The sequence below is a fragment of the Amblyomma maculatum genome, chromosome 11 (assembly GCF_055883805.1).
Source record: "Amblyomma maculatum isolate TAMU_Amacu chromosome 11, ASM5588380v1, whole genome shotgun sequence".
NCBI lineage: Eukaryota > Metazoa > Arthropoda > Arachnida > Ixodida > Ixodidae > Amblyomma > Amblyomma maculatum.
Genome location: NC_139354.1, coordinates 151,117,487 through 151,140,026, shown reverse-complemented (window position 1 = coordinate 151,140,026; position 22,540 = coordinate 151,117,487). Strand labels below are relative to the sequence as shown.

The 22,540-nt window shown below is 48.7% G+C and overlaps 1 protein-coding gene across 1 annotated transcript in view; it reads right to left on the bottom strand.

The window, feature by feature from the left end:
* Positions 1-19,251, bottom strand: part of LOC146175186 (epithelial serine protease-like) — a 102,084-nt gene extending 82,833 nt beyond the window's left edge. The window contains exons 1-4 of the mRNA XM_084585547.1: positions 19,128-19,251; positions 13,287-13,360; positions 12,383-12,498; positions 10,431-10,569 (exon numbers count right to left, since the gene is read on the bottom strand). Of these exons, the coding sequence (XP_084441673.1) occupies positions 10,431-10,569; positions 12,383-12,498; positions 13,287-13,360; positions 19,128-19,251 (453 nt within the window). The remainder of the gene's footprint in view (positions 1-10,430; positions 10,570-12,382; positions 12,499-13,286; positions 13,361-19,127) is intronic.
* Between the last annotated feature and the right edge of the window lie 3,289 nt (positions 19,252-22,540).

Here is a 22,540-nt window from a genome sequence, read left to right as displayed (position 1 = left end):
CTCAGATGATTCCTTTCTGCAGCATTTCGTCTACCTGTTCTTGAATTATCTTGCGCTGTGCCGGGGAGACTCTGTAAGGTTTTTGGCGAATGTCCTGCGTTAAATTTGTGCTGTAGCCGAGAAGCTGGGAAATGGCTACCCGATTCGTTTGAGGCAAAGTCGAACACTTGGGCATGAGTTGTCAAAATATCTTGCAGAATAAGACGTTCACTAGATGAGAGCGATTTTTTGACCATGCCCTCAAACTCAGCACAATATTCAGACTTGTCTTTCGCGGCTCCTCAGCAATCGGAAATAATTCCAGCGGTATGAGTCACATCATTCTCAAATCTCGTGAGTTTCAAACCAGAAGGAAGATGAACAGGCTCTTCTGACACGTTCACAGCCCAGAGGTATGCGCGACCATCCTTCGCCTCCACGACCCCCGTAGCGTGGCACCAAAATATTTTTTTCGCTCCATTGGAGATATCTGGTTCGACGACTATTGAATGTTTACCCATGAAGGATTCAGATGCCTTCACGGGGAGAAACGTCGCCGTTATCTCAGGAAGCAGCACATCTTCTTTCAGGGCAAGAACTCCTTGATGCCTCTGAGACATGTTATCTACTATTGCGGGGATAATGTTTGGCTGCAAACAAACTTCACCGGCACTAAAATCTAAAGTCGCACCACACTCGCGCAAAAAGTCAGCCCCCAAGATCACGTCATGCGTGGCACGTCTCAATACAACGAATTCTGTCCTATAGCACTCGTCACAAATTACAACTGAAACTGAGCACAGGCCAACCTGAACTAAAGTTTCACCCCCAACTCCACAAAACGTAGTGCTTTTGCCCCACACAAACATAACTTTCTGTCGAAGGCAGTTCTTAAATGAAAGGCTCATAATTGACACAGCGGCACCAGTGTCAACCAAAGCATCCGTTTTAACATTGTCTACACACACTGAGACTGACAAATTGACCGTCCGGCGACCTTACCTCCATCGGTCGCACAAATTTCCCAGCGGTGGAGAAACAAAGCGACGACGTGGGGATGGCGAACGGGGTTTTCGCTGCGGCGTGGGAGTGCTGCTGCGATCGGACACAGGGAAGTCATTCCGTGTGTGGCGTTCAGAGAAAGGGGGCCGATAAAAGGTAGCGGGTGGCACCACGGGGCGGTGCTCGTTGGACAGGGGCCGGGTAATTTGACGACGCGGGCCAAAACGGAAGATGTGTCCACTGCCCCCGCAGCCGTAACATACGGGTGGCTGGTGGCTATTGTAGTTCACTTCAGGATCCCTTGGAGGCCCAGACGGGGTGACACAAACGCAATGAGGAGCACCACAAGGCACTTCATCTGGATGGGATGGAAGCTGCTGGAAATAAGGGTGCGATGTTGCTTGCAGAGTCCGCTCCACGCCGTTGTTGTAAGATGGTTCGCTGCTATTTTGTGCAGCCCATGGCGTGCGCTGTTCCCATGATGATACGGATCTCGATGTCGGGTGGTCAGGTACATCGAAATTTATACGTTGCCGCTGAATATCTAGCTCCTCGCGTATAACCCTCCTGAACATAGAAGCGATGTCTTCAGCCTCCGGAATGTCGATACCGGCAACAGTTGTCACATTAGAACGACGGCCAAATTTGGGCGCTATCCGACGTGCCTTTAACGCCTCAAATGCCCGGTACTGCTTGACGACATCTGCTACTGTGGCAAGGGCGTCCCGCGAAATAATGAAATTGTACACATCCTCAGCAATCCCCTTGAAAAGGTGCCCTACCTAGTCTTCTTCTGATATCTGCCGGTTTATAATGCGACAAAGTTTCAATATTTCCTCAATGTAACGTTTGCATGTCTCACCGGGCAGCTGGGCTCTCTGGGAAAGCTGATGCTCAGCGCGTTCCTTCTTCGCAAGGGTGTCCCCAAAGGACTTCGTAATTTCTTCAGCGAATCGGTTCCACACATATCGTCCGGATTTCTTCGTGGTTGTCAAAGTACGTGAGAGCCGTGCCAGCTTGGAAGAAAACTACATTGTACAGACGTGCGATCGAATTCCTGCGGTTGTACTTGCTGCATCTTTCGTAATGTCGCAGTCATTCTTCAACGGCATCTTAGGGCTCGCCGTAGAACGTACGTGGCTCTCTCTGGGGGGGAAAGGTCGTCGTCTCTTCAGGTCGCTGTTCATGAGTCTGCATTGTGCGGGTGGTAGCCATTGAAAGGTACCGTTGAGGAGATAAAGGTGGCAAACCTGCTACACGACGGCTGCGGCGAGGTACTGGCGGATCCAGAATGTTTTTACCCAGCGCCTAGCACCAAATGTAACGGATGAATTGGTTTTAATACAGGCGAACATTGAATGAATGACGGACGCACACCGCTCAGATACCCAGATCAGTCTGCGCGCGCCTCGCTTCCTTTGCTTCTTCTTCTGCTTCTGCTGCTTCTCAGTAAGTCGCTACGCGCCGTATCAATATATCACGTCCCCTTCGAAATTGACTGGTGGTGGCTCCGTAGAGCGCACATGTGCTTTGTGGTGCGTTCGTAGAGTATGACAGGCTACGCAGTTTAGGGAGTGCTAGAGCACATGGTACCCATCAAAATCCACTGCGTTAATAGACAGACGCTGGAGCTGAGACAGCGGATACGCAAATGGCTGTTCAGTGGGACGGCAGGTTAGATCTTGACAGCGGGCGATCTCGTCACACACAATGCGACAAATAGTAGCATCAAGGTTACTGGTGGATGTGAAGTCAATGTCTTTTACAGTAGGGACAGTAGCCAAGCTATCAAACGTGGAAGTGATTCTCCGCATCTTAAGTTTTGCAAACGGGCGGAAAAGATCGACCACATTCGATACCGATGCAAGGTGGTTTCTACTTATCAGGTAGGTGTAGATGTCCTCGCCTAAGCTTTTTAACGATCTTGTCCTCGCTTGAAATGCGAGGTGAAGCGGCTTTATAAAGCTTCAGGACCGCCTCTACGTACTGGGTGCAGGTCTCTCCAGGAAGCTGTGCTCAGTGAGCCAGTATCTGTTCTGCACACTTCTTCCTTGGAGAGGTGTCACCGAAGCAGTGGCTAAGCTCTTCTACAAAACGTGTTCAAGACGTTAAGAAGACTGCGGTTCGCCTACCACGGAAGAGCCGTGTCTGGGAGCGCAAACACCACGTTGGCAGGTTGGACGGTCGCGTCCCACTTGTTCTATCGGCTGACGCGTTGATAGTGCGTCAGCCATTCGTTCACATCCTGACCGGCAGCGCCCGCGAATGATCGAGGCTCGCGATAATGCGGCCACAAGGTGTTAGATGCTGATCTGGGTGCGGCGTCTCCGTCCAGGGATATCTCAGGAATGAAAGGTGGCAAACAGGCAAGGCGTCAACTGCGGTGAGATCCGAGTGGTGGAGCTGTTGCTGGCGAAGCTGGTCTTACCTTGCACGCCTCCAACAATTTGCTATGCTGAAGACTGGTGAAAAACGGAACGTACGGGACGTCAGGGGCACCGTGTCAGCAGTCAGCCTTCTCTGGCTCTGCGCGCGCACCACTTCCTTTTCCTTCTTCCCCAGCGCATCTTCATCTCCTTTGCAGCTCGTTACAATATTACGAATTCTCTAAACTTGGACGTTTTACGAATGTCGTAACGTTTTATGCATAGTGAAATTCACAGTGCGCGTGTCAGCCTGAAAGTTCAGAGGCGCGCACTTGGCTGACAAGGGCAAATACCTAAGCGCGTACCATTGCATGGATTGTGAGTGCCATGTACGGAATGTGTGCGCAGGGGCTAGCGTGATAGTAACGTCAGGTTGAGTATAATTGCACTTGATCAACTAATATAAAATTTGTACTACATGATAATTTAAATAATTAATCACCTTTTCGCGTAGTCGTTTAGGCCCATAAACAGAAGATAGAATATTGGTTTTAATGGTTGATCCAACAGGCACACCAGAGCAGGTCAAGAGCACCGAGAGACGTTCAGCACCAAACTTCAGCCTCTTCTAATCGAACGTCACGGGGCCACTTCTCCTTCACGTCAGTGCACGAGACAAGCAACTGATGTTGCATACACTACATTACACCCCTCTCTAAAAGAAGCGCTGACCTGATAAATTGGAAAGCAGTAAAAAAAAAACAAGAAATATGCGGTAAGGCGGTGTGCAAACCTTCTAGGGTAGTTCTCGTGAAAATTATGCCTTCATGTGCACGACGTGAGCAACCTCGGGTTTCTCCTGGCGACAAGTAGTAGAAAAGCAGTCCGGAAGCACCTCGTACGTGACGTCACTCAGCTGACGGAGCGCTTTGTATGGGCCAAAGTAGTGTTTAAGAATTTTCTTGGATAGTCCACGACGTCGAATCGGAGTGCAGAGCCACACTCTGCCGTCCGGTTCGAAAGCCACTTCATGTTGGCTATTATTCTAAGGCTGGGCGTCTCGGCCTTTCTAATTCCGGATGCGTACCTTCGCCCGCTGTCGCGCTTCTTCTGCGCGCTGAGTAAATTCCTCGGTGCCAACTTCGAGGTCACGGCCGTCATGGAGCAACATGGATTCCAGTATTGTCGAAACTTCGCAGCCATACAGTAGGGAGAACGGCGTCATTTGTGTTGTTTTCTGCTGCGGTGTATTGTACGCAAATGTGACGTACGGCAGGACGTCATCCCAAGACCGATGTTCAACATCCACGTATCTGGACATCATGTCGGCGAGAGTTTTGTTCCGAAGTTCTGACAAGCTATTAGTCTGTGAATGGTAGGCGGTTGATCAGAGATGAGTAGTGCCACTCAGCTGCCAGACAAATTCCAGTAGCTTGCAAGTGAAAGCCCTGCCTCGGTCCGTTATTATAACTGTCAGGGCGCCGTGCCTCAGAACGATGAGTTCGATGAAACATTTCGCGGCCTCGATTGCCGTGCCGCGCTGGTGGGCCTTCGTTTCAGCGTAACCCATGAGATAATCTGTAGCGCCCATTATCCACATGTTGCCTGAATAAAAATTTCGAAAAGGACCCAACAGATTCATGCCAACTTGTTCGAATGGGCACCTTGGCACTAGAACAGAATGCAGTAAACCAGCCGATTTCACAGACGGTGTTTTCCGTCGCTGACAATCATGGCATGTTTTTACGTAATGTCGTACTATGGCCACAAAGTTTGGCCAGTAATAACTCTTCTTAATTCGGGACAGAGATCGAGCATACCCCAGGTGACCCGCGGTCACCTGAGGTATGCTCCCCGACATGCCTGCAAGATTTCTTCGTGAAGAGACTCTGACACGATGACGAAATAATCCCTTTCTGTCGGAGCGGAGTCGCTCGTGTATAACACATTGTTTCTTATGCAAAACGATGACTGCGCTCTGGCGAATAGACGAGGAATTTCTGTAGTACGCGCTTCCAAAAATCTATGAGTAATGCTAGAGCCGAGTCGTCACGTGGCAGCTGTGAAGCAGTGAGGGCGTTGACGGCTGTAATAAGGGGGAAGTCTGGTTCCTTGTCTTCACGTGCAGCCTCGACAGGTGAACAGGACAAGCAGTCGGCGTCGTGCTGACGCCCAGACTTATACACGATAGTCATGTCGAACTCCTGCAGCCATAAACTCCATAGTGCAAGGCGTCCGGAGGGATCTCGAAACTTCGTTAACCAACACAGAGACTGGTGGCCGCTCACGACCCGAAAGTGCCGGCCATATCGATAGGGTTGAAATTTCATCACCGCCCATACAAAAACCAGACATTGTTTTTCGGTGGTGGAATTGTTCAATTCGGCATGGCACAAAGTCCGGCTGGCGTATGCGATAACTCGCTCGGCACCGTCTTGCCACTGGACGAGTACAGCGCCTAGACCCACGTTGCTGGCATCTGCGTGGACCAGGGTCTCGGCATTCGCATCGAAATGGCAAGCACAGTTGTCTGCAAGCGATGCCGTAACTGGTTGATGCCTTTTGTGGTTCGTCTGTCCAGGTGAAGGTGGCATCATCTCGAGTGAGAAGTGTCAGTCGAGCGGCAACGCGCGAAATGTTTTCATTAAACCTGCGGTAATCGGCGCAGAGGCCCAAGAAACGCTGAACTGCCTTCTTGTCAGACGGAGTAGGGAATTTGGTGACGGTTGATGTTTTCGCGGGATCGGCCCAAACACCTCGATGGCTGATGACGTGGCCCAACAACAGGAGCTCTTCATAAGGAAAAGAACATTTCTGGAGTTTTAACATAAGGTCGGCAGATATGACAGCCCGCAGCACAGCGGGAAAACGTTAGAGGTGTACCTCGAAAGTTGGCGCAAACACAACACCGTCCAGGTAAGCTAGACACATCTGCCATTTAAGACCAGTAGAACAGCGTCCATCATTCGCTGAAATGTTGCTAGAGCAGAGCACAATCCGAAGGGTAGGACCTAGAATTCATAAAGTCCATCGGTCGTGACTAACGCTGTCTTCTCGAGATCACGTTTACCGACTTCTATCTGCCAGTAACCGCTCTTAAAAACAAGTTGATGAAAAGTTGCGCGCGCGGCGCAGCAGGTCTAATGAGTCTTCAATGCGTGGCAGTGGGTAGACGTCCTTTTTGCGACCTGATTGAGATTATGGTAGTCCATACAAAACCTTAAACTTCCGTCTTTTCCTTAGCCAGAACAACAGGTGAAGCACAGGGACTCCTCGATGGCTGTATGACACCGTCATTTAACATCTCGTCTACCTTTTCAGCAATGAATTCGCGTTCCCGCGGTGACACTCGGTAGGTGGGTTACAGTCGTCGGTTATTATGCCGTGATTCGTCAGAGCCATCTGTTTAATTGCGGAGGCGGACGAGAAGCAGTCTTGAAGAAGGAGTAGCCCGACGAGTCTGTCCTCTGCCGGCGATAGAGCGGGATTCACATCAAGGTCGAAGTTGGGCGTTTAACTGGCAGATGTGCTGGTCTTCAGAACAAAGCAATTGTGAGCTTCTGCGACATCTTCAAAGTAGGCTACAGTGGTACCTTTAGCGATGCATTGGTGTTCGTTCCCGAAATTAGTAATTAGCACGTGCGTTAGACCGTTGGTCAGATGCGTTTGTGAAGGTGCAACACAAACGCCATTATGTAACAGAAGCTCTGTGTTCTGTTTGGCAACAACGGCACCACAGGACTGGTCGTCGCACACGACTGTGGCGAGAGCAGACGAGCATGGCGGCGTGGACACACCCGCGTCAACGATGCGTAATGGTGCGTGGCGTCGTTCGGAGTCAGCGACTGTCGTTGCAGGCGTCGAAAACGGGGTAGTACGGCGTGGAAAATAAGTCGTGGCCGTATACTCACGTAAATAGTCCATGCAGAGTATGAGGTGCTTACAGCAGCACGGCAGGATACCAAACACGGCTACAGAGGTTGATTTGGCGATGGTTACTCAGGAAGTGCATCGCCCGATCGACGTGATAAGGTGACCGCCAGCAGTACGAATTTGCGGCCCCAGCTATTCAATTTTCACCTTGGAGAGCCAATCCCCGAAATTCTTGCTTATTATCGAGACGTCTGCTCCAGTGTCTAGCAAAGCCGTCACTGCGTGCCTGTCGACGAGAACAGGAAGGTCGGCGCTAACAACGGGATCGGCATGAGGTCGATTCGGATTTTCGGGTTCATGCGGCGGCATCGTAGTCACAGCATCGGGCTGCGTCGTCACGGGGGGGGGGGGGGGGGTCTTCGGGACATCGGTCCCATTCCTCAGCGACCTGCCCCCCCAAGATCGCCGCCTTCAGTTTCCCCGTGGTGGGCTTAACGACCGGCGCCTCGATGCATCAGTAAAATCATGGCGGCTGGGTGGTGAGTAGCCCTCGGGAGAAGACGACTGTGTATGGTCGGTCGAAGAGGTCGCACGGGTTGCTGGGTATTCTTAAATTTCAGGGGGACGTTCGCAGACCTGGGGACGCGGGGTATAATGAGAAAAACCCCGAAGACTGAGTTCACGGTAGGGACAACGACGGTACACGTGGCCGTGTTCCCGGCAGTGGTAGCACAGCTGCCGTGTGTGACGAATACGCCAGACGTCTGCCTTCCGAACCGGTGGTTGCATGACGGGGCTCTGCTGGGATGTTGGCTGGAAGGAAGGTTGGTAGAACGGTGGCTGAGGAGCGGGTGGCGACTGTGCATCAAAAAAAGCTGTTGCGCGGGAGGTACTGCGGGCCAAAGAAAAGCCCCTGCGTATCTGATAGAACGTGCCTCCGACGGCGACTCAGGCGGTGAAAATGTCGGACGGATTTTTTCGCGCACGGCTTTGGTAACAGAAGAAATCGGATTAGGCGGTTCAAGATAAAACTTCAGGAGATCCTCGCGAACTACCTCGAGGATCAGCTCACGATGTGTGATGTTCAGTGGACCCGTACAAAGTGGCCCCACTGCTGAAGGGCTGACCACAGGCAGACTCAGTCCGCCGGCATCGTTGCTGCAGGGCTCTCTCAATGAGGGTCGCTTCATTGATGAAGTCCGCGACGGTTTGAGGTTGACTGCGAACCAGACCAGCGAAGAGGGGTTCTTTTAAGTCCTGCATAAGGTGCCGCAACTTCGCTGCATCCTTCATGGGGGGGGGGGGGGCATACGAGGCTGCTGAAGCTGCAAATGATGTTGACTTGCCTGGGCCATTGCAGAACTATCGAATTGTAGGTCGTATGGCGGCGGTTCAAGTAGAGGAGCAAATGCCGGCGCCAGACCCCGGAGGTGACGGTTGCACCGATGAATAGGTGTAGACACGAGTGCGGAAGCCGGTTGGGACTCGATGAGCGGCTGCGAGAGGCTTGAGCCATGGAGTTCAAAGGCGAACCTCCACCAGTGTCATGTAGCCGGTTAGGGCCGTAACCAGAAGGTTGGTTTTAATGGGGGTTGACCCAACAGGCACAGGAGATCAGATCCAGAGCACCGAGAGGCGGTCAGTACCAAACTTTAGCTTCTTCTAAAAAAACGTCACGGGTCCACTTCTTCAAGTCAGCGCACGAGACTCGCGATGAGCAGGCTCCCAGCAGCTGCTGTTGCAGACTCTACAATATGATACCTTTTATCTAGAACAGTTGCACAATACTTATTGCAGGTACTGGATAATAACCAACCATTATTTCGGATCAATTAGCAGTCTTCAGGCAACAATGTCAAGCCGTATATAGTTGAAAAGCTCTAATCGAGTAGAATCTGAAATCAAATGTTAACTTTGCAAGAACCATGGAAAACTAATCGTTAACAGAGCTAACGCTCGTTTCCTCATCATCAGCCGAACTATACCCACTGCTGGGCGAAGACCTCTCGCATATACTCTACCAGTTAACCCCATCCTGCGCTAGCTAATTCACTTGACCCCTGAAAACTTCTTAACGTCACCCGCCCACCTTACTTTCTGCCGCCGCCTGCTACGCTTTCCTTCCATGGAATCTAACTTTTTACCCTAAGCGACCATTGGTTATCTCCGCTTCACACTACATGGCCTGCCCATGCCCATTTCTTCTTGATTTCCATTAGAACTCGAGTTATTCCTCTTAACCACTTTACGTGTTTCCTCTCTCTTAGCTATGCACATATGATGTTTCGCTCGATAGCTCTCTGTATTGTCCTTACCTAAAGTAGAACCCTTTTCGTCGTCCTCCACGTTTAAGCCTGAGATTACAGGTAAGGTGAACTGTTGTATACTTTATTTCCCTTAGAACAATAACGGTAAGTTGTTAGTCATAATCTCCGAGTGCTACGATATGCATTTCATGCCATTCTTATTATGCTCATTATTTATCTTCCGCGGGTGAGACCTCGGGCCAGTTCTATGTAAACATATTCGCCTATCACTTCCTTCTTCCGCTACTTATTCTGTATTGCTGTTGCTTTCCGAGGCGGTTTAACATTAGAACAGTCTTCTGCATAATAATTTTGACTTTCTGCTTTTGCTCCCTGTGTCACCAATGACTCTGCAATTATTTCTCTGAGTTAATTAGCAGAACAGTCTCATCAGCGAATCGCATATTAGTAAGGTTTTTTCCAGCAACTACTATCCCTAACTGCTGGCATAAAAAGTCTGTGAGTGTTTCTGCTTAGCGCGCATCTAACACGGTAGACAAAACAAGGCATGCAATGGACGTGAACACATAACCGTTAATATTTAGGCATTCATAGCTGGTAAGAAGACCAATCTTTTTGGTGTATTTAGGGGTGCACAATAGCTGCGAAACGGAGTTCTGAGCTCAAATTTCTTAACATTGTCTATTATATCAAGACGACCTTATGAATAAAAATCATGATGTTAGTTCTTATAAACAGGGGAAGCCTCCAAACAGGATTACAATTCTAGGACTAGCACATGTCCTTGCATCCGGCTGATAGCATAGATGGCAGGTGAGGATTTCAATCGCAGTACGTTGTCTCAAAACAGGAAAAACTTTGAAAATATTGTTATTGAAGACGCAAATCTCCACAGCCAAATCCCCGCACAAATCGTATACACTCCTTACTCCTTCATACTCACAGCCAAAAGGGCGATGTCGTTGCCACTGTCGACGGTCGTGAACTGAGGGTGAATAATTACACGCCGCACAGCCGCCTTGGGTCCTTGCCGCGCAACGCTTGAGTTATAGTAGACAGCGACGTAAACAGGGACGAGGTTCCTTTAAAAGGAAAGGTGTCAAACTCAGTGAATGAAAGCGAGTTATTGACATGTTGCTTGCATTTTTTCGCCAAAAGTTTAGGGAGACGGTTATGGTGTGCATTGTAATTTGAACCGCAGATATTCACATTTCTCACAACTACTATTTGCTGCACTGCTTTCACTGCGTCTTTTTTTTTTATTTGCTAAGACATTTACGTTTTCTTATATTTCAATTTTCAGCCTTTGGGTGTCCTGGACATTTGGCTCTCATATAAATTTTGCCTTTGATCTTAATTGCGCAATAAGGTAAAGGGGCTTTTCTTTATTTAAATTAAGCGGTGGCCCACGAAGTTTTCGGACATCCAGTTATTGGTTATAGCTCTTTATGGGGCGCGCACAGTTAAAGCCAGATATATAAATTGTATGCTGCGTATAAAACTAGGCCTTCCGCTGATGCCTATCTGAGTTCAGAATATTTTGGCCGTTTACATGCTTCCAATTCCGACAGTAATCAATTTATCATATTGGCTCATCCCCTAAAAGTTCGGTAGTATTAATGTAATATTAATGTAAAATTAATGTAAATATAACTTAATTTGTTTTCATACACTCCCCGCCTGAGCCTAATGATCTGCTCTCGGAAGTTGTCAACGTCGCAATACCTAATGTGTGGTGAACGAAGCTATCCTTTAAGGCTGATATAGATATCTTTCACTCGAAAATATAGAAATCGGCTTTAACAATTGTCATGTAATCGCAATAGGCTGCTTCTTTCAATCCATGACATCTATAATGTGCAATTCCGTATACACTCCCTCGTCATTTACAGTCGCTGTACCCCTAATTCCGAGTAAACGCCACACAGTTCACAAGCAGCTTTTCATTCAATTCTATTTATGCCAACAGCAGAGACAATGAAAGCGTGGCTTAATCCAAAGAGTCAAGAGCAATTCAAGAAATGGACATTATGTATTTGAGGGCCTAACGCAGTTATTTAATGACTCCCGTCTGCACGCTTCCTTGCACATAATTATTTGAACATTTGTTCTGCTACTTCACCTAAAGCTAATTCAAACTTTGGACCTATTACCTTTCTTATATATATATATATATATATATATATATATATATATATATATATATATATATATATATATATATATATATATATATATATATACTTATTAGCACACATAAGATATACCCATGATGTAGAAACTAGCTGGATTACATATAAAGTCCCTGTTAGAACAAATCGTACGAATGTTCCAGCGTGGCCTAGAATAATAATAACTCGTGTTTCTTCTCAGATCCGCTCTGACCCTTCTTCGTTGTAACATTTGTGGTGCGAGCTTTCTTTTCATAGCTAAATACTTTAACCTGATTTGGTGATATTTTTCGCTAGTATTCATGTTTTTTTGAGCAACGTTTATGTATTGATGTCATCTTATTGTTTTCCTCTGAAGTGATTACTATATCCACCAAATAAACCATATTGTCTCTCATAGCAGCGTTGTTTTGTTGAGGCGAGCATGTCGTCTATTTCCTGAAAGATAAAGCAATGCTCTTTGAGGAGGCTATTAAGGCTAAAGATTGTCGTTTTTCGGCAAGAGAGGCTCACCTCACCGACCTCTGCTCATCTACTGTTTGAAGCTGATTTGTGGCTACTAAGCCAATTGAAAGTGTGTACAGGCCAGGCACAGCACTAGGTGCAGTATTGAATTTGTGTGCTCAGTATTACAGTAAAATAATAAACATGTCTAAACAAGGTGAAAGGTAGCAGCAGCACTCTCCGCACCGTTACATACATTGTATAGTCAATGACAACTCACGAAAACGTCAGACAGTGGGCTGCAGTCAATATTATCCGCCGAGACAAGATGCTGCCACCGCAGCGCAGAATCTGTGCCCGGCCATCGTTGCTCTTTGCTCTCGTGTATACGTACACCTTGAAACAGAGCAAGAAATATGAGCGGAACCTAAACATCGCTAAGGAATTAAGATTCACAACGCCTTATTTTTCTGCACATATGTTTCGCTTTCCGTTTGAACTCTCAACTCATGTGGAGCAATGGACAGATGGCATTTAGTCGCAGGTATGCAACTACGCGTAATCGCACTGCTCTTGAGCTAGGCTTCGCAAACATCTGAGTTTCTCACCAGCAATGAACGTCGCCTTGGTAAGGGTTTTAACGACGGAAACATTTGCCCGAAGAGAAGACAAACCAGTGACTGGTGCTATAGCATAATTGTCGCTTGGTGTATATCCGGTTCCCAGGTGCCTTCAAAAAGTCTGAATTAGCATTCATGCCGACAATCAGAAGATGTATTAATATTCAAACAAAAGATCAGAGCAGTCGAATAGAGAAGCACTATACCAAATATTTTGTTTGAGTTGCGCCCCGATGTTGTGTGCCGAAACTGCTATGGTAATTATGCTGGCAGAATACTATCACAAGCCTCACAAATAATGACTAGAAGTGTACAAATGCCGCTAGTCAGCAAGGAGGATTGTGGCATATACGATAACTTTAAAGATTGTGATGAGTAGTTATATGAGCCTTGGGCGAATATAACGCTTCGTCACATAATCATTGCTGCGTCAGATACTCTGGCGCCAATAATTACAGTAGATTTAGGATGTAATTGCCAGAGCCGTGGTAGAAACCATATTGCGGTATATTCAAAAATAAAGATTTGGAGAGAGATAAGCTGACGTTTGCATGATTCACTTACAATCCATGGAATCTGTGATTTGTTCATCTTTTCGCCGTTAATTATTCGGCTTGCGGGCTCGGAGCGTCCGCATCCTGCAAAACAAACGAAAAACAAGCCAAGATTGCGCTTCTTTTCCGTATAGTTTTCTTAGGAATAAATAGAAAAATACGTCTAAAAGTCTTATATGGGCTCCAACCAGTAGCGGAAAGGCTCCATAAACATTTCCGTATTTATAACTGTCAATCTTCGTGTGAATGGCAGCATGTCTACTTTAAACCATGTGACGCCGAATACCCAACGGTTGTGTATATATATATATATATATATATATATATATATATATATATATATATATATATTGTGAGGCAGAAGAACGCACCAGCAAATTCACCTTTTTACTTCAGGTAGACCGAAGCAGCAGCTACCGACTAGCCACAGCTTAGCAACACTTCGTCTTCTTCGCACGACCCGAAGACCGATGATGATTACGCTGAGATGAAGATGAAGGTCACTCACAGTGCTTACAACATTCCCCCTCCCGAACGAAAGCGACCATCCTGGTCGCAAATTAAATCTTAAGGTCGGCGGTTAAAGGGTTTCAAGCGCGACACGTGCACAATCTCGGTGCCGCGACACCGACGATCGCGAACAGGCGATGCAGGTGTGATGAGATAGTTTACAGGGGAAGTTTGTTCCAGAACCGTGTACGGGCCAATAAAACGGCTCAGAAACTTTTCACACAGGCCGGGGATGCGAGTAGGTGTCCAGAGTAGCACTTCGTCTCCAGGGCGGAAAGACACTGAGCGATGAGTCGCATCATACGTGCTTTTCCTGGAAGCTTGAGTGGCTTCAGTTTGAAGGCGGGCACGATCACGGCAGTTGGCGATACGAGACACGAACTGTTCGTGGGAAGGCGCGGCAGAAGGAGTAGAAGCTGTGAAGAAAGATGCTTCGAGGGAGAAGGTAGGATGGCGGGCATAAACAAGAAAAAACGGAGAGTAGGTGGTGGTTCGTTGAACGGCAGTGTTGTAGGCGAAGGTTACAAAGGGGAGTAAAGAGTCCCAGTTGTTGTGCTGAGGGTGAATGTAGGTGGATAGCATATCAGAAAGGGTGCGATGAAAGCGTTCCGTGAGGCCATTGGTCTGAGGGTGGTAAGGAGATGTAGTTTTATGCACCGTGCCTGAAGCATGAAGCACTGCGGCGAGGACGGTGGAGAGGAACGACTTGCCACGATCGCTAAGGAGGAGGCGAGGGGCGCCGTGGCGAAGAAGTATGGTGTGGAGGAAGAAGTTGGCGATTTCGGAAGCGGAGCCGGAAGGAAGTGCTGCGGTTTCAGCGTATCGGGTGAGGTGGTCAACGGCAGTAACGACCCAGCGGTTGCCAGCTGGGGTCAAGGGCAGGGGTCCATACAAGTCGATTCCGACGACTTCGAAAGGTGTGGAAGGACATGGGAGAGGTTGCAAGAGACCGGCAGGAGGCGACGTAGACCGCTTGCGTCGTTGACAAGGGATGCAAGACGCTACGTATTTTAATACTGAGGTTGAAAGGCCAGGCCAGAAGAAACGACGTTTGATGCGGTCGTAGGTTTTGTGGTACCCAAGGTGACCTGCGGTGGGGTCGTCGTGAAAGGCTTGTAGAACTTGAGGACGCAGGGAAGAAGGAATTACGGGAACCCATGTGTGGCCCAGTGGGCTGTAGTTGTGCCAAAATAATGTGCCATCCTGTAACTTGAAATTTTTGAGCCGACGACGGAGACGGGCATTTGGAGGTCTAATAACACCGCTGAGACTATCAATCAGCTTTTGACAGTAAGGGTCAGCACTCTGGTGGTGAGCAAGATTGCAGTGTATATCTGGCATGGGAGCAATAGAGGCGGCGCTCAAAGACTGCATAACTGTAGGGTTTAAATGGCTTGACTCCGTTGGGACAGGAGAGGAATGCGAGGACATGGGTTGCGACGGCAAAGCAATAGGGCAACGAGAGAGAGCGTCGGCGTCCTTGTGCTTCTTGCCCGATTTGTAAGTGACAGTAAAGTCGTACTCTTGAAGGCGGAGGATCCACCGCCCGAGACGACCGGACAGATTTTTCAAAGTGGATAACCAGCATAGGGCGTGGTGGTCAGTGACGACTGTGAAGTGACGGCCGTACAGGTAAGGACGAAACTTCTGAACAGCCCAGCACCCCACCACTTGTGAGGCAGAAGAACGCACCAGCAAATTCACCTTTTTACTTCAGGTAGACCGAAGCAGCAGCTACCGACTAGCCACAGCTTAGCAACACTTCGTCTTCTTCGCACGACCCGAAGACCGATGATGATTACGCTGAGATGAAGATGAAGGTCACTCACAGTGCTTACAATATATATATATATATATATATATATTTATGCAGGACTGGATCGATACCCGGCAATGCCTCCACCATATTTGTAACGTAACGTTACACAGAAGGCACTCTGGCACTCTGGTACCGAAGAACACCAACAACCAGTCAGGTCAGCACGAAAAGCGGAGCACAGTTTCGCTTCGTCGTCTTCTCTCAATCGCCCGTTCAAATCTTCGTCGTCTATGAATGGCATGTGTCATTCCTACGTAAGGCTCCGGGCCCGCCGGACCACAGTATCAACGCCGCAGCTCCAGCAATGGAGCCGCAGGCTCCTCGCATGGAGCCGCATGCAGCCTGGCTACTCCCCTGCGCCAATCTACCAGCAACCCCATAAAAGTCAAGTATGGCGGACCCGGGACCGTCGGCACCAGTTCTATCATTGCGGTGAAGCCAGTCACCTTTACCGGGCGTGCCCGTACCGCCGTGTCAACATGCGGGGATTCGCCTCGGGGGACCCCTACCCTCGGAATGGCGAACGGCCTACTGAGATCGCAAGTGACCTTGCAGCGCGACAGTATCCCGTCACGTCAGGTTACAAAGAGCGTCGGTTTACGTCCCCGACGAGCTACCGTTCGACAAGACCCAACTATTTCCGACGCCGCTCTCTCAGCCCTAGCCGGGAAAACTAATACCAGCGGCCTTCGGAGGCAGGGTGGCTGATGTCGGGAAATGTGAAGATCCTCCGTCATCGTCAGGCCGACCCGACGAGATTTCGCTTGTGTCAGGTAGCGACAGCATCCGACATGCTACCTCCGATTTGTGCGTAACGATTGATGGAGTGGATGTCACCGCGTTACTCGACACTGGTGCCGATTATTCAGTAGTGAGCCGTAGTCTCAACCGAGAATTGAAGAAAGTTTTGACACATTGGTACGGTACGAAAATTCGCACGGCGGGAAGTCAGTTGATTGAACCAGCAGGCAAGTGCACAGCGTGGGTCGGCATCCTTGGTTTTGTGTATGTCGGAGAATTCATCGTGCTTCCTAAGTGTTCGAAACACTTGATCCTTGGTCTAGACTTCTTGCAGACCAACGGCGCTGTCATTGACCTGAAAGAAGGGCATGTTTCCTTTTCGACGAAACGAGCCCTGGCGCTCATTGAAAACGAGCATCCAGGTCTGAACGTTTTGCGTATAGTCGACGATGACGTGAGGGTTTCGGCAAGGTCTAGGGTGCTGATTCTTGTACAGCATGACTTGTTCCACGATTACGAGGGCATCGCGGATGGGCACCTCCCGCTACTACTCGAAAAGGAATTAGCCGTTGCTCGAGAACTCGTACAACTCTAGAACTGTTGTGCTACTGTCCTCTTGACCCATTTTGCTAAGGAAATGCGGAATCTCACCAAGGACACGGCCGTTGCCGCCCTTCACGATGTTACTGCCGTGCCTCATTTATGCACCGCCGCGGCGAACCCTAAAGAAGAGGCCACACCTTGTCATGCTCTGCAATCCGCCGTTAAAATTAGCCCCGACATGAGGCCCGATGAGAGGAATCTTCTCGCGGCTATTCTGAGCCATTTTGCAGACTGCTTTGCAACAGGCTCCAAGGTCGGTCGTACTCCGGTCGCCAAGCACCGAATCATCACCGATGAGACCACATTACGGGTATGCCAGCGCCCATACCGGGTTTCTCCTCAGGAACGTGACGCCATTAAAACGCAAGTGGATGAAATGCCCTTTAACATAGCATTCATTGATTTCGAAAAAGCATTTGACTCAGTTGAAACGTCGACGGTGGTGCAGGCATTGCGAAATCAGGGGGTAGACGAGCCGTACGTGAAAGTGCTGGAAGATATATATAGTGGCTGCATAGCAACCATAGTTCTGCATAAAGAAAGTAACAAAATTACCATAAAGAAAGGTGTTAGGCAAGGAGACACAATCTGCCCAGTACTATTCACAGCTTGCTTAGAGGAAGTATTCAGAGACTTGGAATGGGAGCGGTTAGGGATAAGGGTAGATGGAGAATACCTGAGTAATCTGCAATTTTCTGATGACATTGCCTTGCTAAGCAGCTCGGGGGATGAACTGCAAATAATGATTGATGACTTACACAGGAAAAGTAGAAAGGTAGGCTTGAAAATCAATATGAAGACGACTAAGGTAATGTTCAACAGCCTCGGGAAGGAACAGCAGTTTACATTAGGTAGCGAAGTACTGGAATTAGTAGGCGAATATGTCTGCTTAGGACAGGTAGTAACCGCAGATCCGGACCATGAAAAGGAAATAACAAGAAGAATAAGATTGGTATGGAGCGCATTTGGCAAGCACTCGCAGATTATGACTAGCAGCTTACCGGTATCGCTCAAGAGGAAACTATAAACAGTTGTATCTTACCTGTACTCACCTATGTGGCTGAAACATGGAGGCTAACCAAGAGAGTTCTACTTAAGTTGAGACCACCCAGAGGGCTATGGAACGGAAATGGTAGGGGTAACATTAGAAGATAGGAAGCGCGCAAAGTGGGTCAGAGAAATAACTCAAGTTACCAACATTCTAGTGGAAATTAAGAAGAAGATATGGGCATGGGCAGGACATGTAGGGCGAAGAGAGGATAACCGATGGTCGCTTGGGTAACAAACTGGATTCCAAGGAAAGGAAAACGTAGCAAGGGGAAGCAGAAAGTTAGGTGGGCGGATGAGGTTAAGAAGTTCGCAGGGGTCAAGGGGATGCAGCTAGCACAAAACCGGGTTAAGTGGAGAAATATGGGAGAGGCCTTCGCCCTGCAGTGGGTATAATCAGGCTGATGATGATGATGATGATGGATGAAATGCTTTCGGACGACGTGATCCAGCCTTCGACGAGCCCAAGGGCATCGCCAGTGGTCCTTGTGAAGAAGAAAGATGGCACCTTGAGATTCTGGGTCGATTCCGAAAGTTAAATAACGAGACCAAAAAGGACATCTATCCGCTGCCCAAGATTGACGATGCCCTCGACCGACTACGCGGTGCCAGGTACTTCTCCTCATTAGACCTCAAAAGCGGGTACTGGCAAATCGAAGTGGATCGAAGAGACCGAAAGAAGACTGCATTTGTGACGCCCGACGGCCTATACGAGTTTAAGGTGCTTCCGTTTGGTATTTGCTCTGCACCGGCCACCTTCCAACGTATGATGGACACGGTTTTATCAGGTCTGAAGTGGCAGTCGTACTTGGTGTACTTAGATGATGTTATTTTCTCGCCTACTTTCGAGCAACACTTGGACAGGTTGCGCATCGTGCTTCAAGCACTCAAAGGCGCGTAACTAACGATCAAGCCTGAGAAACGCCACTTCGCTTTCAATGAACTATGCTTTCTCGGCCATGTTGTCAGTGCATAAGGCATTCTCCCTGATCCCGAGAAGACTACTGCAGTGTGAAATTTTCTACGCCCCACCGACAAAAAGGCACTTCGGTGATTTCTAGGTCTTTGTTCATACTACCGACGCTTCGTTCAAGATTTTTCTAAGATAGCTGAACCGCTGACAGCACTGACCAGAGAAGACATACCCTTCCTGTGGGGAGACGATCAAGAACAGGCCTTCCAGCAGCTTAGAAGCCGCATACACAGACCCCCAATAATCGCCCATTTTGATGAAGGCGCCACAGCCGAAGTACATACTGATGCCAGCAATGTTGGCCTCGGGGCGGTACTCATTCAGTGGCAAGGCGGAGTAGAACGGGTTATTGCGTACGCGAGCCGTACACTCTCACGATCGGAGGCGAACTATTCGACAACGGAGAAGGAGTTCCTTGCGGTAATCTGGGCCATCAGCATATTTCGATCATATTTGTACGGACGACCCTTCCGTATTGTCAGCGACCATAATTCCTTGTGCTGGCTGGCAAGCCTTAAAGACCCGTCTGGACGCTTAGCTCGTTGGAGCCTCCGTCTTCACGAGTATTACGTTACTGTAGTTCATTTGTCGGGACATAAACACCAACATGCGGCTTGCTTGTCACGCGCGCCATTGGACTCCGCTGCAGTGGAAAACGACAATTTTTCCTTTATTGGGACCATTACCCAATCCCATATGGCTGACCTTCAACGCAAGGACCAGGAGCTGGCGCCGCTCATTAATTATCCGGAAGGACGCAGTTGTAGAGTACGCCTTGTTTTTCGTTGTGGCTTGCAGTCATACACTATAAGAAGTGGAGTTCTCTACAAGCGCAATTTTGAAAGATCTAAAGAGAAATTTCTACACGTAGTACCTACACACCTACGGCCTGACATCTTGAGCGATTGTCACGACGAGCCGTCCGCCGGCCACTTGGGAGTTAGTCGTATCCTTGCAAGAATTCGGGAGAAATACTAATGGCCGAAATTATTACCTTCAGTACGATCTTACGTTAAAACTTGCCGTAACTGTCAACGCCGAAAGGCTCTACACGTGAAACCAGCTCGATTTCTTCAGCCGATCGCTCCACCGAAAACTCATTTCCAACAAGTGGGGATGGATCTCCTTGGTCCTTTCCCGAAGTCAGCAAGTGGAAAGCGTTGGATGGATGTCGCGACAGACTACTTGACCCGATATGCTGAGACCGCGTCGCTCACAAATGGAACTGCCACCGAAGTAGCAGAGCTTTTTGTCCACGACATCGTATGGCGTCATGGCGCTCCTGCTGTTATCATTACATATATATATATATATATATATATATATATATATATATATATATATATATATATATATATATATATATATATTCTGACGAAGGCTGTTCCACACGTTAGTCTTCTTTTTTCACTATATATATATATATATATATATATATATATATATATATATATATATATAGGGGAAATGAGGGTGCTTGTTAAATACATGAAGGAAAGAAGCCAACAGTCGGCGAGGCCAAGGAAAGCGTTAGGGATGGTACTTTGTCTTTTTTTTTTAATGTTTACTTGGATAATCACAGAAATTAGTAATGTAACCTGTTTAGGGGAAAGATAATTAAACACAAAGTAGAAGAAAAAACAACGTGCCGATGGTGGGGACCGAACCCACGACCTCCGAATATCGCGTCCGGTGCTCTTCCAACTGAGCTACATCGGCCGCTATCCCCCCCTGCTACTTGTTTGAGTATTTATGTTGTCTGTATACGAACCTTGAGAGTGTTCACCAGCGCCACCCTCAGCCATAGCGGCGGACGTGGAACGTCCTTTGTTACCGCCAGCGTCACGTAGAACGCTGGCGCCCTCGCTCTTCATCACGTTCTACGTGACGCTGGCGGTAACCATGGCCTCCGAGATCACCTCCGTGCACACGTTTCTCTCCGGTCGTTCCAATCGGCCGGAGAGAGCGTAAAGCCGCGTTCAGACTACGTGCGCATCCGTCTTAAGTATCGTATTTATCGCAGTGCGCATAGCGGCTGGAACTCCCGTTTACGTAGCTTGCGACCGCGTATGTTCACACTGGGCCTTTCGGTAAGATGCGTTCTTTACGACCGGCCAATCCCCGCTCTCAACATGGCGACGGTTAGCAAGCGGCTGATAGCGGAGTTCTGGGCTCTTGAAGCTCCAAATGCGATGTGGAAGAAAAGGCTGGACACACAAATAATATACGAAAAAGAACAATGGGTATATTAACAATTAACCACTCGATTACAAATACACTTCGTTTCGCACACGCACGTTCGCACACAGTTTTCAAACGTCCGCTCACCGTGCTGACGCACCGCTCACTCCTTCGCACATTTCTTCACGCGCCCACTCTCATTGTCGACATACAGCGCACTCCTGCTCGGTGTCCCGTGATCGCACTCTCTCGCACCAAAACAGGCGTACGGTCCGCCTGCATCCCTGCTTGCGATTTTACCAGTGCCCCGAAGCGATCTTTGAGACGGGCCGGGGCGTTGACTCAAAGGCCGTACTACTGACACCAAACAATGAGCCGGGGCGCGCGGCAGACACGGAAAAGTCCGCGGAACCTCGTCCCCCCTCAGAAAATGCTGCTTTATATTTCTCTTTTACGGTGAGCTTTTTTCGAATTTCGACGAGTCCGCATCAGCTCCGTACTGCGGCCAGACCGCAACGTCGCCCCGCATCGGCCTTTCGCTGCAGGCCAACTGTTTCCCCGCTTGTCAACGGAGTCGATGGGCTGCGAGAATGCACGGGGATGAAGCGGGCATCCCCCGCCTCCATAACCTCATTTTTCTAAACTAGGGGAAGCATTTGCTTGTTGAGAGCTGGTTCGCACATGAAAAAACGAATTGATAAACCACTTACTACTTTGACTCAGCGCACTGGCAATTTGCAGCCAGGCATCGTTTTGAATTTCTCTCCGTACGATTTCAGCTACTCGTAGTGAAGAGCCGGCCTCTGTCGAACTTTTTTTATGAGAGGCTGATAATTCCTCAGCGAAGATTCCGCACTGCGCATGATCAAGCTGCGGACAGACACAATCACCGACATAACACCAATAACACCGGCGAGCCGAGACACTGCAGCAGAGTAGGAGCGTTGGATGATGTCGCCTACTAGTGGTTTGCGCGCGAAATCTGGGAAACCGGAAACCCCGTGACCGGAAAGGAAAAACCGAAACGGCTGTGCGTATTGATCACCCGTAACAGACGTATCTGTGCTAGTCGTAAAAGTCGCGGGTCCTCCGACATTTACGCCCACGCTGGGTGCGGACGGTATACGCATCTTACGCTCAATGCGACAGCAGTCTGAACAGACACATTACGTCTTTTGCGCTTACGCTTACGATCCTTACGAACGATACATGCGTTGCGCATGTAGTCTGAACGCGGCTAAAGGTGGAAAAGGGCGTGGCAGCGTCTTTCGCCGCACCGCGGCGCTCGCCACCTATGCATCCAGTGTTCCGCCGCAGCTTGGCGCAAACTATAAAACACGAGTTTCCTCAGCTTGCGCTCGTACCACAGTCGAGCTGCCAGCTTTGAAAT